The sequence below is a fragment of the Ammospiza caudacuta genome, chromosome 2 (assembly GCF_027887145.1).
Source record: "Ammospiza caudacuta isolate bAmmCau1 chromosome 2, bAmmCau1.pri, whole genome shotgun sequence".
NCBI classification, from domain to species: domain Eukaryota; kingdom Metazoa; phylum Chordata; class Aves; order Passeriformes; family Passerellidae; genus Ammospiza; species Ammospiza caudacuta.
Genome location: NC_080594.1, coordinates 69,630,874 through 69,647,508, shown reverse-complemented (window position 1 = coordinate 69,647,508; position 16,635 = coordinate 69,630,874). Strand labels below are relative to the sequence as shown.

Below are 16,635 nucleotides of genomic sequence, written 5' to 3'. Positions count from 1 at the left end.
ATTTCAATTGTGTCATTTTATTTGTAAATGATATTTTGTATACTTTGCTATGCACCATAGAAGAAATATTATATTAAAATATCTATTATATTCTATTATACAGTATATTCCATAATTAAACATATAATACCACCTTTTGCATCTTTCAGGTTCTGGGGAAAAAATTCTTACTAGGGAAATACTTTCTTATTCCTCTGAAAAATATATCAGTGTCTCAGTATCTAAGCATGCCTGGGGTAATAGTCTTTTTATCCACAATCATTTTTCAATTTACTGTGTTGAGCATGCTATGTAGTTTTATAACTAAGCAAACAAAGGTGGGAAAGCTTCAGTGCTCTGTAGGGAAGTGATATAATTGAAATACAAAGTGTAATTTCAGCATTTAAGAAAAAATTATGCAAGAAAATCATAATTAAAACTAAAGATTTTGTTTACTATTTATTATAAATAAATTGATACTTGTCAACTTGAAGTTATATCTAATGTTGCTATTTTTAAGTATCACTTTAAAGAGTAAGGAATAGAACTAATTTAAGCGTAGGAGATAATTGCATTTGTCAATAAGGGGGTATGTTCTGTTCTATTTTTTCATCATGTAGCACTCATTTAGATTCACTTTTAGTGCATGTAAAGTCTTCTGTAAAATGGGAGCAATAATAAAAGGAATTTGAATACAAGACTATAAAAAGAAGCAATGCAGGGTATTTTAGGGTGTTGTTTGAGTTTTTTAAATATGGAGTAGATAACAGTTTGCTGCAATATCCATAAAATGTTAACAAATAGTCATAATAAATAATTCAAATTTGGGTCTCGGATGTACTTATGTATTTTTTGAGCAATAGAAGGAGATAATAAGCTATTAGGAACTGGTGAAGACACTGGTTTTAAATGTTTTCTTTGCTTCTGTTTTAAATAATAATAAAGCAGATTATCCTCTTCTCCATACATATTGTAGGTTCACTAGATGCCTATGCCTAGCTCCCAATCCGGTTTCCCAAGACCCCCTCATCCCACACAAAAAGGTACCATACAAAGATAATGTTTGACTTTTATATACTGTTTTGTTAACAGACCTCTTACTAAGCTCTAGAACAATGACATTTACTGCCGCTTTTACTTTCTTATTTCCGTTGAATTTTCTTCTCCATCTGGTTGGTTACCATGTATTTGCCTGCCTACATTATTATGTTTTCTTTTCCTCTATGTATCCCACATTCCCAATTTTCTATCTCCCAGTAGTTTCCCTCCCAAGTCCTGTACCTTCATTTTCATTCTATTTAAACACCAATCCACACATTATCTAAAATCCTCTAAAAGTTCTGCACCATCTTCACCATTGACTGTTCTTTCCCTGTCATGTTCCTGTAATATGTTCCTTTTGCCAAATTGCTCACAAATGGTTTTATGCTGTTGTCCCAAAGCTATTGTTGGTAAGAAGAGGAAGATTAATCAAATTTTCCCTCTTTCATGCTGCTGGTTTTTGTCTTTTCCATTTATTTAAATTACTAGCAATTGCCTCAGTTTCTTTCTTGCTTTCTTCCAAATAATTTCCGACTTCTGCATGCTGTCATTCCAGCTGCTCCTGAAATCAGCTCTATCATTTTCTCCCAAGTCTTCTTACCCTGCTCAGTTCCCTGAATTCTCAGTTCTATCTATTTTTTTACCCCAAATGTTTGTTTTTGTTACAAGAGGCCCTTTACAGTTTCTGTGTTCTCAAAGTTCTTCCATCCTGCTCATTCTCAGTCAGTTTTTTCCTCAGCTGTGCATTCTCCTCCAGCAGAAAATTTATCCTCCTTGTCCATTGGTCAGATTTTCAGACCTCGGTTCCTTACTCTGCTGCAAGTATTATTTTTTTCTTCCAGCCTTTCTTCAAATGTGTCTGTTATCTACTCTCTCTGTCCCTTAGCCAAAGGAACTTACCCTTTCTAAGCCCTTTCCCACTGACATCCTCCCTTACTTTAGTTCTCCACTTCTTCTCCAGGCTCATATTAACAGTTCAGTTAAGTGTAATGCTAAGTGGTTTCAGTTTATACCTTCCTGGTGTAAGAAAAAGACCCTCAACTACCATGCTCACAAAACCTTCCAGGGCCATCTGTCTTTTTTCCCTCCTAGAAAGGACAAGACAGGAAGTAGAGATGTTGAACAGATCCAGGAATAGAGTAAGAAAATAACAGCAACTCAGCACACTGGTCATCTCTGAGGTTCCTTTGCAGGCTGCTGAACGAGAACAAGAAAAAAAGTATGATTTAAATTTGCTGATTGCAAGTGTGCATTTTGCTGCCCAAATATTAGGGGAAAGCTGCCCTGCAGTTGCCCTCCACATTAATAAAAATTGCTTATATACAGCTTTAGTCTTTTGCCCTGAAACATAACCTAAATTGTTTCTGCATTGGTTTGAAACTTGCTTAATCTATTTTTCAACAAGGAAAATCCACGTAATAATCTCAGCAACTGATAGTCCTTGATTCTTGCTTGTTATATTTGGGTTTGAAAGATGGGTATCTGAAGGACTTTCACAATGAAAAGGAACTTTTGGTGGTTCTGTGAAGCTTCTGCACACAGATCTATTTCTGATATATAAATCTTGGACAAAAGCATATGGAAATATGTGATGATATTTTTTATGAGATCAAAAACTTTATTGGACAAGGCCATTATCAAGGCTGTGAAGTCAAGCATTCCAAAATTAGGAAGTGGTAGAATTAAGGTTGTCTTCCACACCTTTGTTCAACTGTCTGTGTATGTGTCATGATACAATCTTTAATTATGTGATTAGATACTGTATTTTTCACAGTACCTTGTCTCATTCAGTGCAGGGGACAAAAATATAGGTGAATAAAGGGATATCTATCGAATATTTTCTTCATCTTCAGTGGTCAGTGTGTCTTGTAATGCTTTATATAATACTTGGTTTGTGTATAATATTTCCACAATTAGACATCATGCATTAGAGAATAGTTGTAAATTATTATAAAATTTTTTCCATATATTAAATCTTAATTTTGGCATTTCCTAACAGCTGAGGGCTTTGCTTCACTAATGTCAGGGGTAACTGTCTCCTAGGGTTGTCTTCTTAACAAGTAAACTGCAAAGTTAGAAGTTCCACTGTGAGACAACATCTGAAAACCATATGGAATTGAATTTTAAGATTAACAATGATAAGGCTAACCAAGCAGCTGATAAACTGTAATGCCAAAATATGAGTGTGGCCTAAGGAATGACCATTTTGCTATGGCAGTTTTACAGATACTTGCTGAGATAAAGACAATTTTGGGATACATTTTGTGCTCTTGGACACAGAATCTTCCTTTCATTTTTCTTGCAACCTGTATCACCTCAAACAGTGTCTCCATCAAGCTTTCTTTTTCTTGGCTCTCCCTCATATCTGGATTTTCTATCAACATTAATAATAACTTCCAAATTTTCTAATTTCTTTCTTGATCCTTTTTTCCTTACACCTTTCAAGGCAAGTTTCTTTTTATATCCAGTCATAATTCCAGTCCCTAAAGTTTTGACTTCTTCTGCCTAATACTCTTGCTAATCAAGATCCAGATGTCTCAATACTGACTCATAACATTGTATCCATATGCCACATGTCCAGTTACTCACTGCAACTTTTCCTTCTAAGAAACCTCATACGACTTTGCTTGACTTTCTTGTCATGTGTTCTGTCTCCCCTCTTTTCTTGTACTCTCAACCACTGGGTTCTGTTCTTTTCTAATAATGTAAATAATTCAGTTCCCCAACTTCAGTTGCAGTTATTGTCAGCCTGTCACTTTTAGTACTTTATTTCTCAGTGTCTTCCAGTGCCCTGGTTTCTGTGTTTCTTTGTATGTATTTAGCCAGTCTCAGTCACTCCCCCAGTCACATTTTCTGTCCTTATTTCCAATTTCGATCACATCAGACTTGTCCTAATTTCTGTAAATCTTGAGTATTTTTATGAGTTCATGTTTTTAGACTTAGAGAAGGTTGCTTTTGCCTGCTGAGCGTAGAGAGGATGCATTTTCCAGTGCATGGCTACTCTCAAATTAACTAATGATATTTTATAAATAGTTTTCAATATCCTCAAATGACAGAACATGTATTTCTTTTCCAGAGATATCACTATTCTTTGCAGTACATTTGCAGTACATGTCTTCTCTTTAGCCTTTTCTTCATTTATTTTCTGCATGATACTGACCGTGATGACCGGTGCTAAGTACATTTCCTTTATTTTTAGAGTCCTTTCAAGAATTGCATCTTTCCCTTAGAGCTTCTATCTCCTGTCTCTGCATTTCTGTCTGTTCCTTTGCACATCCCCCTTTATCAAAAGCATTATTCCATTTTGCATCCCTAGCTGCCTAAGGATGAGGTCATCCACCTGTATAATGCCATGTAAAACAATGGACATATGTTCTCTAAAGTTTTGATTGTTTGAACCTAAGTAAAGCACCTGATTCTTCATACATTTTACCACAATTTTCTTGCCTTTTTTCCGTATTAAAACTCTCGGAACTGCTGTTTGTGTATCAACCTGTAAATTCTGCATTTTTATTCAATTGACACTTGCTCCTTAGTTATTCTGGTTTTATCACCATTTAGTAAGTACTATGGATTTGCTGTTACTCACTTAGCGTTGCAAGGGACTACTAGCAGAAAGGTGCTTGGGTTTAGCATAGAACCAGAATTCTCAAATGAATGTATTAGGTCATTTGCAGAATGAAAATACATTTTCATTTTCACATATGACATTCCTTCTTCTCTGTCGACCCATTTCAACACTGTTTCAGCTTCCCCTCTATTGTTGCTTTATCTTTTTCCTTCCGCCTCTGTTTCACCTCCTCCCTTGCCAAGGATTACTTCTGAATATCCCAAATATTTCTTAATATGTCACTTCCTTGACCTGCAAGGCAATGTGTGTGTGTGATCTGGAGCCATGTGGCTGCTGGCTGACTAGGAGGCGCATGCATTCTGAGGGATCAGTGACAAGCCAGGAGATATGCATTTTCTGCTGGACATCTTGTTGCTGCCTCTTGGCAGCTGGGCAAATCAAACAGTACATGATGCTTCTCAGCAGCTGAAGGGCCAAACAAATGGTTTTTCAAACTGCAAGAGACCCACAGCCCACCTGTTGTACAGGCCTGCTATAAAGGTTGAACATTTCAGCAGGGAAAAGAAGTCAGGAGCTGGAAACAAAGCTGTCAGAAGCCTGGAAGGCAAAGGGATTTTTTTTTCTAGATATGTTGAATAACTGCCCAAGGAAACATCTGCTACTTAGCTAGGCTGTTTATGGAAACAAACAGCTGACTATTCTAGACCCACAGAAATATAGAAAGGTTCTGTGAAGCAGCAATGACAAAACCGTGGACTCACTTGTTTGGAGATGAACGTTTCTGTGATTTTTAGGTCACTTAGCCTGTTATTCCATTAGGCCGAATTAAAAAAGCAAAACAAAAACAAACAAAAAGAAAATAAATTTTAAAAAGCCAAAAAACAAACAAGCAAAAAACCTAATCATTTACATTTAATTTGCCAATAAAAATTCTTTTAGTCAGCTTAAGAGTCACGAAGCACTTTGAAGGTCTGCCAATGTGAAATAACATGTCTTGTGAAAATGTGACTTTCAGCAATCTGATGGATAGATTTTGCATTTTTCTTTTTTGCCTGTCTGATTTTCAGGTTTCTTCATTAAATTTTCCATTTTTAAGGTTTCTAAAGATCAGTAGGCAACTGGTTTCAGTCTCTACAGTTTTGGTAAACTGCAGGCATAAGACAAGACTGTCTCTGTAATGTGACTGTTGTCCTTTGGGTTATTCTAGCACCTCTCTGGGTAAGAGTAGTTATTTGAGGTAACAGAAACATGTGGGAAAGACAACAGAACGGAGCAAAGCCATAGTGACCCACTGGGGAGTGATATCTGCTGTTTTGTTATTGATTCTTCTCTGCATGCCAGAGTTTGACAAACAAATTGATGCATTGGTGAAAACGTATGCACATGCACTGTTCAATTATAGAAGCTAAAGGATAGTGGCTTTTCTGCATTGCTCTTCTCTTTTGTCTTTGTAATGCTCAAAAGAAAATTTATTTTCGGACCAAGTGATGGTCTTAATGGTGAGACACTGTTAAAATATTGGTGTCTAACCCTCAGTGACATTTAGTGGAGCTGCCTTACTAACTCCCTTTGGATAGTCCACCTGATTCTATTTTATTTTTGTTCAGTCTTCATAAAATATTTGCTGGTTCAACACTGTTCTTATTTGCAGTAACACATAATTCTTCATTTTCCTTTTGATTAGTGCGTTAAACTTCAGCTGCTTTTTGACTTTACTGTGTAACACCTTGTATTAATGTCAGGGTCATGCACTTATTATTCATGTGAACAGTGCTATTCACTTCAATGAAATTATATACATAATAATAAATAACAACATTAATCTGTGTGCACCACCTTGAATTTCATTACTGTTGCAGAAGATACATCTCTGAAAATAGGTTCTCTTAATTTTTATACATTTTAGAAAGAGCTTGGCTCTCTCTATGCACACTAATTTAAACATTTTATTTCCCCTCAGCCTTACTGGCTTTACCACCTCACGAGTTTTAAAGACACTTGTTTTACTGATTTTTTTGGCTTGACAGACTATCCAATATAGTTTAGCTTTTAAACCCAGATTCTATAGTAGACATTTAAAACATCTCTTGATAGTTTATCTGTCTTTTACTGTTGATACTGGAATACTTGATGAGGAAACAGACGTTAAAGATTTATTTTGTTTCATATTTCATTGACCATGGATAAATACTGAAATTATCTTACAATGCATGGAAACCAAACAGCAATAAGTAAGTTCCCTATCCACCTGCCCAGGAGTCAGCACTTTGGCAGGTTTTCAACCCAAGCTAATCAATTAAAGACAACATTGATTAACTTAAACAGAAGGTGATATTGATTGCAGGCAGTAACCTATAAATAGACAATTGTTTCATAGTGTTCATAGGTCATTGTTAGCTACACCTTTAAACTTCAAGGTACATAATCCTATTACCTATTACCCAAAAAGCAAAGGAAAGGCACAGAGTGAATATACAGTTATATATATGTTGCAAAGTACTCTTATTCAACTTTCTCATTCAACATATACTCTTACATAAAAAATTTCACATTTTATTTGAAATTGCTATCTATTGCAATTTACATCTCATTTTATAGCTACGTGAATATGGAGCTGATGGAAATCAGATATGTTCCTGACTTTTCTACTGAGATGAATGGTTAATCAATCAGATCTTCTTCCAACATTGTGCTTTAGTTCACTTTTAAAGAGACTGTATGTAAAATTAATGACTAAGCATGAACAGAGTCAAGTGGGAAAATTCAGGACAATATGAATACTAAAAAGACCCCACATTGTGCTCCAGAGGCTTTATATAGAATTGTTTTGACTTTCATTTTCATTCATCCTACATGTTCATCTTACTCAAAGACGGAAGGATAGGATAGATGAATTCTTACATAATAGACTTCTGGGATCACCCCAGTTGTCTTGCTGCCTGGGAAGGTTGGGCACTGCAAGGCACCATCCTAGGTATTTTTGTTTCCCAGAAGTACTGTGTTCCCTTCATCTTCTCCCTCAGAAGGTGACTGAAACCCCTGATCAGGCAGGTAGAATATATATTTCTAGTATAGTCTCATCAGCTAAAAAATAAATAGCATTTTCCCTTTTAGAGGAAGAACTAAAAGGCTTGATTTTTTTATAAACCAGGATGAAAAATGGATTAAAACAACATTGTTTCAGTCAAACAGTATTCCTATAGCCTACCATGAAACAGGTGTAAATAAAGTGGATTTCTAGTTCATTCATGGCTGAACTATAATGCTGAATGTTCTGAGGTTGGTTGAGGAGCTAGACCTGCTGGCTGTAAGCTGTTTATCAGTATTTGCCTATACTGATAGGCAATGTGTAGGGAGCTGTCTCTTTTTCTTACGTTCTTTTTTCCCTCCACCACATTTACTACATCATAGACAAGTGCTGGAAAGAAACATCACATCATGTCATGTTAAGATATGTCATAAAGAGGATTGTCTCTTGGCATTAGTTTTTTAAGCTCTATAAAGATTTAAAATTTCCTGATGTTTGTATATTATACCCATATAAATGAATTTCATCTTTCAGTATTACTGTTGCATTCTTCTATTAAATCCTTAAGACCTCACCATCAACACATGTCAAAATATTTAGTGATTTGGGATTTTTTTAATAGATGCACTTCCCCTGTGACTTCTGTGAAGAATGAGGGAGACAACTCTTGCACCAAAATAACAGTAATATTTTCAGTTCTTCTGAAAATGCTGTGCTTTGGAGAACTAGTAACGTAGACTAATAGCCAGGAAGTTACTTAATCCATTTAGCACACATAAGAGGAAATCTATTAGACAGGGAAATCCATATGTCCTTCCTGAAAGGTGCTACAGCTTGAGTAGGTAAGAAGAAGCATCCAATCCAGATAATATTTCAATTTAATATTGAAATAACTTGAATTTTAAGTTAATTGAGACTTAAACCATTAAATACAAATAGTCACCATCCTATTCAATAGCCTTTTTTGACTATCAGCCGCCATCTGCATCAAAGAAGAAAAAATTTCTAAGCAAGCTCTATGTGAGCTAATCTACCAAGGCAGATTTTCTATCTTATCCCTGCATGTCTGAAACTCTGAAATGAGGTTTTCAGAGAGAAGTTAAGATATTCTTATTTTAACATTAATTCTTGCACTATTTTAAAAGTTATTTGCTTGTCCACAAGTAGATGACTTGTGCTGTTTGAGGTGCTGCAGTGCATCTGTGAGATCTGCATCATGCTTCCAAAACATCCAGGCCTTTCTGGAGCAGCAGCTGGAAGCAGCCTCACAGGATGTGGAAGTCTGACTCAAGTCATAGCAGATGTTGAACCAAACCCCTTTTGCTCATTTAGAATGCCTTTGAACATACAGCGTTCTACACTTGGGTTATATTAAATGGAAATTCATAGTTTATTGTATATATTTAATAAAAAATATATTTATGACTGTGTTAATTCTAAAGGGAATTATGCTATGCCACTCCTATAATTTTTACACACAAACATTCATGAGATAATTTCTCTGGATCTTGCTCCCCTGTTATTTGTGGACTAGCTTGTATTTAACATAGCATTTGACTGAGACAGGAAAAAGTCAAGTAGGGAGAAGAAGTTGTGGGTGTTTTTTTAATTATTTCTAAAGAATCTCAAACTGACTGACTTTCAAAAAGATCTGATAATATTTACCATGTGTGACTCAAAATCAGCTCGTTGGCCAAATAGATAAATGGTCCTGGATATGGCAGCCCTGAACTTCGCTAATGTGTATTAGCATATTCTCATACATTCTCTGTTCTTTGGAACATCTTTGACTTCTCTCTGTACATTTAATATTAAAGTCTTTTCATAGCTACGTACTTTTTCATTTAGATTTGAAACAAGCAATTCATTTTGGCCATGAAGCTTGCAAGAGTAATCATATTTTAAAAATAGGTAATGAAGCAAAGTTGGTCTTTAGCAGACATTCAACAGAATGTATTTATTAAGTGTGTATATCCTTTCAACTGCTAGTGTAAATAAGTATATTGAAACAAAACAAAATCAGGCATCAAGCTGAAGGAAAGGGTGTTTGTGCATAATAGTTCTGATAAACTATTTAAGGGCAGATTATTCATGGGAAAACACTAATTTTTTAACTCTTAAAAAAATTAGCTAGTCCAATTTGTTAAATTTTGGTTATTTATTTTCAGAGGAAACTTAAACTATTATAATGTTTCTGCATGAATTTCAGTTTTAGTAAATAGATACTTACTTTTTATTTGTGCTACTGATTCCAATTTGCAGCCTTGTGGCTGTCTCAGATAAATTGTTTTGAGCTATGCCAAGAGTAACTGGAAATCTACTAGAAATTTTTTCATTGTAATATCTGAACAACTTTGCAGTCTTTAATGGATTTAGTCTTCACATCAGGAAATACTCCTGTGATGCAGAACAAAGCAATTATCTTTATATATAGAGGGGCTAAGGAGCTTGATCATGGATATATCAGAAATCTGTGGTATAACAGAGACTGAGCCTAAATCTTGCAAGAGCTCAAGATTTTATTCTGCCCTTCATGTTTTGCCCTCCCTTTTATATATTCTATAGTCATGCTTTCTCATTGTACAGACATATGGGAAACTAGATGGAATTTACCAACTTGAATATCAGGGACAGGATTTATGTCCCAAAACTCCAGGCTAGCAGAATACATGTAGCACATCATCTGTGCCTGCTCTGCACTTGCTCAGACTGATAGCTAACCTCTGTGAATATCAGGGTAATGACAAAGTGCACCTGGTCTAAGTGTTTTCAAGTCTTTTCTTTGTTAGACAAAGCTTTGAAAATATAATAACATATGCTGCCTACCATTATTTGATTATGACTTGATTTTGTATGAGTGCTAGTCATATACCAAGTTGACCCTATGTATTTATCTTTTGTAAAAAAGAGCTGACATAAATTCTAGATTCTGGTACTTCTACATAAATATAACCAGTTTGGTTAAAACACCTTTCATAAAGACATTTCAAAGGTTTGAAGCTACAGTAGTAGAGAATTGATTATTTAATTAGTGTAGGTTCCATCAGCTTCCTAACCCAAAGTTGCACTGAACGTTTTTTCTTCAGCTTTCTTGTGTACACAGAAGCTCAATAGCTGCTGTACTTCTACTCATAGAAGTAAAAATAAACCAGTATGAGCTTTTTGTGTTTCAGGAGCTGAAAGCCTGTGTGCATTACTACACCATCCTTTTAATGTTTCAGTCAAAACCACAAAGAAGATGTAACATTTAATTGAATCTGAGCCATCAAATGCAAATCTGTCCACAAGTGTGTTATGGCAGCAGTGGTGTTTTATGTGAAAAAGTATTTTAATGCATTTCTTTGAAGAGGTAAACTGATCTCTTGCCAGCAGTGGGGCAAGAGTATTCATTAAATCTTTTGTTATGATCATCCCTACCTATGTCCCCTACAACAGTATTGAAATTACTGTCCCATTCATGACCAGGTAAACTAAAGTTATTGAAGGAATGTAACCAAATGATGTCACTTTCCTTGAAACTTTACACAAAATTCTGAGGGGAGATAATGACTATGAGATGTTAGTAACTGTGCTGCTAAGTGCTTTTGATTTGTATGGGAAGTTACATATGTCCATGAACCTGTATTCCCATCACATTATGGATTCAGGCAGCGTACTTGATCTCAGGTCTTTCTGTCAGACTCATCTAAAAATCCAGGCATCAGACCTAAAGTGCTGTAGTGAGTTCATCTTGTAAGCATTGCATAAGGGTCTTCTTAAATGTGGACAGTACTGTGAGGATGCTTATTTGGAAGTATCACTCCAATTTGAAGCATTTTGATAAGGAGTAATGCACAAGGTGAAGGGTAAGGCAAAACCTTTCAAGTATTGTGTTTCTACTTGTTAAAAGGGAAGAGCCAGTGAAGGAATTAGAAGAGAGTGACAATTCAAAGAAGCAGACTAGGAAAATATTTTTGCCATACAAATTTGTTTATACAACTGAGACAGAAACTTTAGTAGTTGAGATATGAAGAGAAACATCATGTGAATTTATAGCTAGAAAGAGGGATAGGAGAATGAGGGGCAGAGACTTTCTTGAGAATAAATTTAGACACTGTGTTGTAATGAAGAGTCAGAAGTTACAAACAAACAGGATACCTTGATTTTGAACTTTACTGGCAGACAAGATTAAAAGAGTAGTTCATAGTGACTAAGAGTAGTAGTAGTGGGGAAGATGAGGAGGAATTTGAAGAGGTGAATGATTAACAGCTCTGTTTTCTCAAACTAAGATTGTCAGAGCAGCGACACATGCACACAGAGGATCAGAAAAGCAGACTGAGGCTTTATGTCAGACAGAAGGGAACAGACCTGGAGTACAAAGGGCTGTGTCAATTGTCAACATGGATATGGTGACTGAAATTCAGTTTATGGATTAGACTACTCAGATACAAAGTATGGGGAGAGAGACAGTGTGAGAAAGATTGTAGCCCTCAGAAATTAAACCAGAAAGCTGAGAAAGAAGTAAAAAATGTAAAACTGAGAAAGAAGTTAGCAGTGTGGAGGGAGAATAAGAAGATCCCAACAAAGGGTAACAGCATTTGAATGCCAAAAGATTTTTAGGAAATCTTTTGGCTACCCTAGAATCTACCAGCTATGATATGAGGTGTTAGTTCTAATATTTGTTTGTATAGAAGTCATTAACATAGACACATTTAATAAAAGTTTCAAAAGATCAGCTGACTAGCAACAGAATTAATGGTCAAGGAAGAAGGCACTTCCCAGAATTTTACAAGAATTGTGTTCATTCATCCACATATTTGACACATTCTTAGCCAATTAGGAACATGGACATACTGCATCCATGTTGTTAAGCAATAGGTAGTTGTAGGAAGGTTTCATAGATTTTAACTTTTTATCAGTACATCCCTAAAGACATTAGGATTTTTATAATAAATTATTACAGTGTGAGTTTTAGACATTTTATTGGGTAATTTTGCTAAACCTCTGTGGTAGTTGCACGTAAGGATTTTGTTCATTGTGGTAATCAGCTTTCAAAAACTGTTAACACATGGCCACATTTTGCCTCCTTGTATTTAAAGAGAAAAATCTCTATTTCTGTCAGATGCTATAGATTTTCCACCTAACTGAAATAAGAAATAAATGATATCAAGTCACTGCACTTTAATATCTGATTCTAGGTAAAAGGTGTGTAGACAGCAAAACTTTCAGAGGGAGGTGCCTTCAGTTAGAACTTGGCAAACCTGCAGGGGAGGGAGAAGTTAATATTTTAAAGGGGCCACATAGTCTTCCATTACCTTTAATCCTGCAACAAGCTAAGAAATATAGAGTGTAAGTGAGCAGATGTTCTTAACAGCCTTCTAGCAGCCTGTTTTTGTAAAGAGTGCCAGCTATTGATTTTCACTGCTTGTGGAAACCCAGCTTTGTGCTGGGGTAAGTGTTAAGGAGAGCAAGTGAAAATTCCCCTCCGTGTACCTTGTAAAATGAGCGTGTGTATATTCATGTTATGGAAAAAGAAAATTATGTTGTCGGATTTGGAGAGGATAACGTAACTCCTTTGCTAGAGCATTTTTACTAAAGGAGCTTAAGCTGCAGAAAAAATGCATTATATCTTGGGTATTGCGTGTAATAAAATGTTATTTAAATGAAAGATATTGAAATAAAAGTTTCAATTTAGGAACTTGAGTGTATTGTTGTGAAAAGCCTAGTCAGTTAGGTTTATAGCTTCATCTTTTTACAGGAAGAAGCGTAGGGATTCCTCGTGCTTTATGCAAGTACAGTAGGTTTTAGATAACAGGATCAGGTCCACAATTTGCCTTTCTTAAAACCTACAATAAAAAATGAAAATAAATACCACCACCACACAAACTACAAAGGTGAAAAAATGCTGTATGTTGCATTTTCCTACCTCCTGTGGCTAGGGACAGAATGCAGACATGCCACAATAATGTTTTTTATTTCTACTGTTCAAACCATATTAATGAGAACATCATTTTGGAGAACTAATTATTTCTATTTGTCTTGTGTCACACTTTCTAATTCCCCTATATTAGCACAGCCAAAGCAAATTAATTGCTTTTCCAGCAGTTGAACCTTGTCCAAGAATGAGCTCACATTCCCTTCCAGTTCTGCAGTTTCTAGGAGTGCATTGTGTCAAAAATTTCTCTTGATACTAAACACAGCCCAGAGAATATCTTTGCAGATTTCTGTTGCTGCTCACTTGATGAAATTTATAAGTTTAAGTGACCCACTAGGAAAGATAAAGTTCTTAGCTGCAAGATTATACATCAAAACAGTTAAAGTGAAATTAAAATTAAATGAATGAATCTCACTGAAGCAAAAAAAGCAGTAATTAATGGTTCCCTTAATTGTCTTCATAAAATATTTGCATGGGTCTAATTTGCATAATTTGCATGTATTAATTAATCTTTCAAAGGAATTTTGTGCTGAGAGAAGCCAAAAAATCTCTTTGTTTTATTTAACATCTAATGAAATATTTATCTTCGTTAATGAACTTCTCATCTTCATTAAAATAAAAATTGCACAAGTTTGTATGTTTTAAATGTTTTTATAATTGAAGTATACAAAAAAAATTATTCAGACCTACAGTATCTGAAAAACAAATACATTATTTCACATTCTGTGTCATTTTGACTACAGCAACATTTAAATTTGGAAAAACCCTATTCCCTCCACCAAAAGTTTTCAAGGGTTTCAAAATTATTTCAGTTTTATCCTTAATTGATGATAATTTTTGGGTTTTTATATTTTACAAACTGAGATGACAAAGTAAAAATTTTGGTATTTTTTATTGTTGTCAACCTGTGATACTTCAGAGATTTTATGGAACAGATGTAATGCACAGAAAAAGAGACTAGCATCATAGGTTGGAGTTTAAAATACTGCAGGAGTTTGCACATGATATGGGGTTAGTTCATACTCTGCAAGACTAACAGCTCAGGAAAAAAGAAAATAGTTTGTGAGTTACTACCTGGCACTTAATGATCGAACTTGGAGTAAGCCTGATGAGTGTAAGTTACAAAGGACGGTCATCGCTGCTGTGATCAGCAACTTTGAGACAGTATCCAAAATAGCCAGATATGTAGAATGAGAATATGCAGTGGGAAAATAAAAATCATCAGTATTGAAGTTTTGTGCAAAATCTGAATATAGAACTGCAAGGAGATTAGATTAATTTAAGAGCTAATTCTGTAAAAAAAAAAACAGGTATAAAAGGACAATGATAGAGTGTTTTGGGAAAAAGGTGAAGGCTGTTACTTAAAATGAGGACCACCTAAAATCCCAAAGTAATCTATCAGCTACTTAATGTTGCTGGAAATAGAGTCTGTGGAGAAAGAAGACAAAGTGTAGTTAAAATAGTGTCTATACAGAATGTTAAAACTGTGCTTAGTAAGACAGGTGAAAAGGAGTTTCATTCACTTCAAGGATGAGTACAACATTATTGGAATAATGAAAATATACTTGAAATGAGGAAATGATTGAGGGTTTATAACTTACAAGAAATTATATTTGCACAGTGAAACAGCACAATGGGATTTCTATTCATTTTCAATATGCCTGCATTTGCTTAAATCCTTGAACAAGTTTATAAACACGTTAATGTGTTTGCATTCATTTTAGACATGCAATACCTGAGAAAGCCAAGCCTGCAGAGACCAAAAAGTAGGTGCTCTTTAAGAGTGCTTTAGAATTTAATAAACAGGATGTTTAAGCTATCAAGATGGTATACAGAGTCATATATTCTTTACTACATTATCCCATAATTTTTTCAACTGATAAGATATAGTGGGACTTTGCTGATACCATAATAGCAGTATAGATATTGCTCCGTGTTCTGAAGGTGTGGAATAGCTGCTGAGGCAATGTAATTATCTATAAAATACCCAAACAGTATCAGTGGGAGGGATATGTTCCACTTCACACATTTGTGGGGTAGACGTCTTTATCTGAGCTATTTGGCTGGACTCCTGTTAAAGTCAATGAAGAGTAATAGACACATCTCTCCCTTTGAAGAAAATGAATCACAACTTCCAAGTTTCTTCATTGATTATAAAGGGAGTCTGCTAAACCAGTTCAAATGCAGCTATGTTCAGTGCAGGTGTCTGAAGTTAATGTGATGAATTTCATGTGTTGTGTATTTTCCTTTTTGCTTGCCTCAGAATTCCAGCATCAGTTGTGATAGTAATCACACCAGAACAGCTGCATTTCAGTCACTTCTTGTAACTACTGATGTTAGAAATGGGTAATTTTGCATCAGTTCCAGAAAAATATCCAAGCTTGACAATTCCTTTTCTGTTTCATGTAACTTTGAACAGTTTTGAAAGTTGCATAAAGTATGACTCTCAAATGTAGAAAGGAGGATTTGAATTCTGCATTAGTACTGAAGCTTTGCAGCATTTTTTTTTTCATTTGGATGCTGCTACACAAGTCATAAGGCATTGAACATGAGTCAGAAAAGCATTCTGAAGATTTTGAAATAAGAACCAAAGCAGCCATAATTGAGAGAAAGAAAAAGAGGTAGACGATGTACAAAGAAAAGGAGGTAGATGGAAGCATCACAGAACTCTAGAAGTGAATATAGTATCACATTACTCATACAGTTTCCTTATATTACTGTAACTTTATTACTATATCATTACTGATTGGTAATGGACAACTAGTTAATGTTTTGCCTTTTAAATGTAGTTATGCTTGCAAACAAGATGTGGTCTGGAATTAACTTGATGTAGCATAGAAGTCTTCAATGTAGGCATCTACATCTGTGCTTGTCACCCTTGACCCTCACTGGATATAGAGTTTTCTGTATCTATAGAGATATAGAAATATTTATAGTAGAGTTCATCCCATTAAAAATAATAATTAGAGTACCGCAGTATAGACTGCTACAAACAAATTTAGTGAGCTCAGTCCTATTCCAGAAAAGCTGAATTCAGTTTCTGGAGGTGAGAAAGTAATTTCTTCAGTGGTTGTTGTTGTTTGTAGTGTAGGGAGTTTTTTT

General features: G+C 35.1%; 1 protein-coding gene across 3 annotated transcripts in view; it reads left to right on the top strand.

The window, feature by feature from the left end:
* The window catches only part of DACH1 (dachshund family transcription factor 1), a 350,907-nt gene that overhangs the window by 317,822 nt on the left and 16,450 nt on the right, over window positions 1-16,635 (top strand). The window contains exon 11 of one of the 3 annotated variants that reach the window (XM_058824680.1): window positions 956-978. The exons of the other annotated variants lie outside the window; for them this stretch is intronic. Within the exon in view, the coding sequence (XP_058680663.1) occupies window positions 956-978 (23 nt within the window). Of the gene's footprint in view, window positions 1-955; window positions 979-16,635 lie in introns of those variants that run through there. 3 annotated transcript variants of the gene reach the window in all.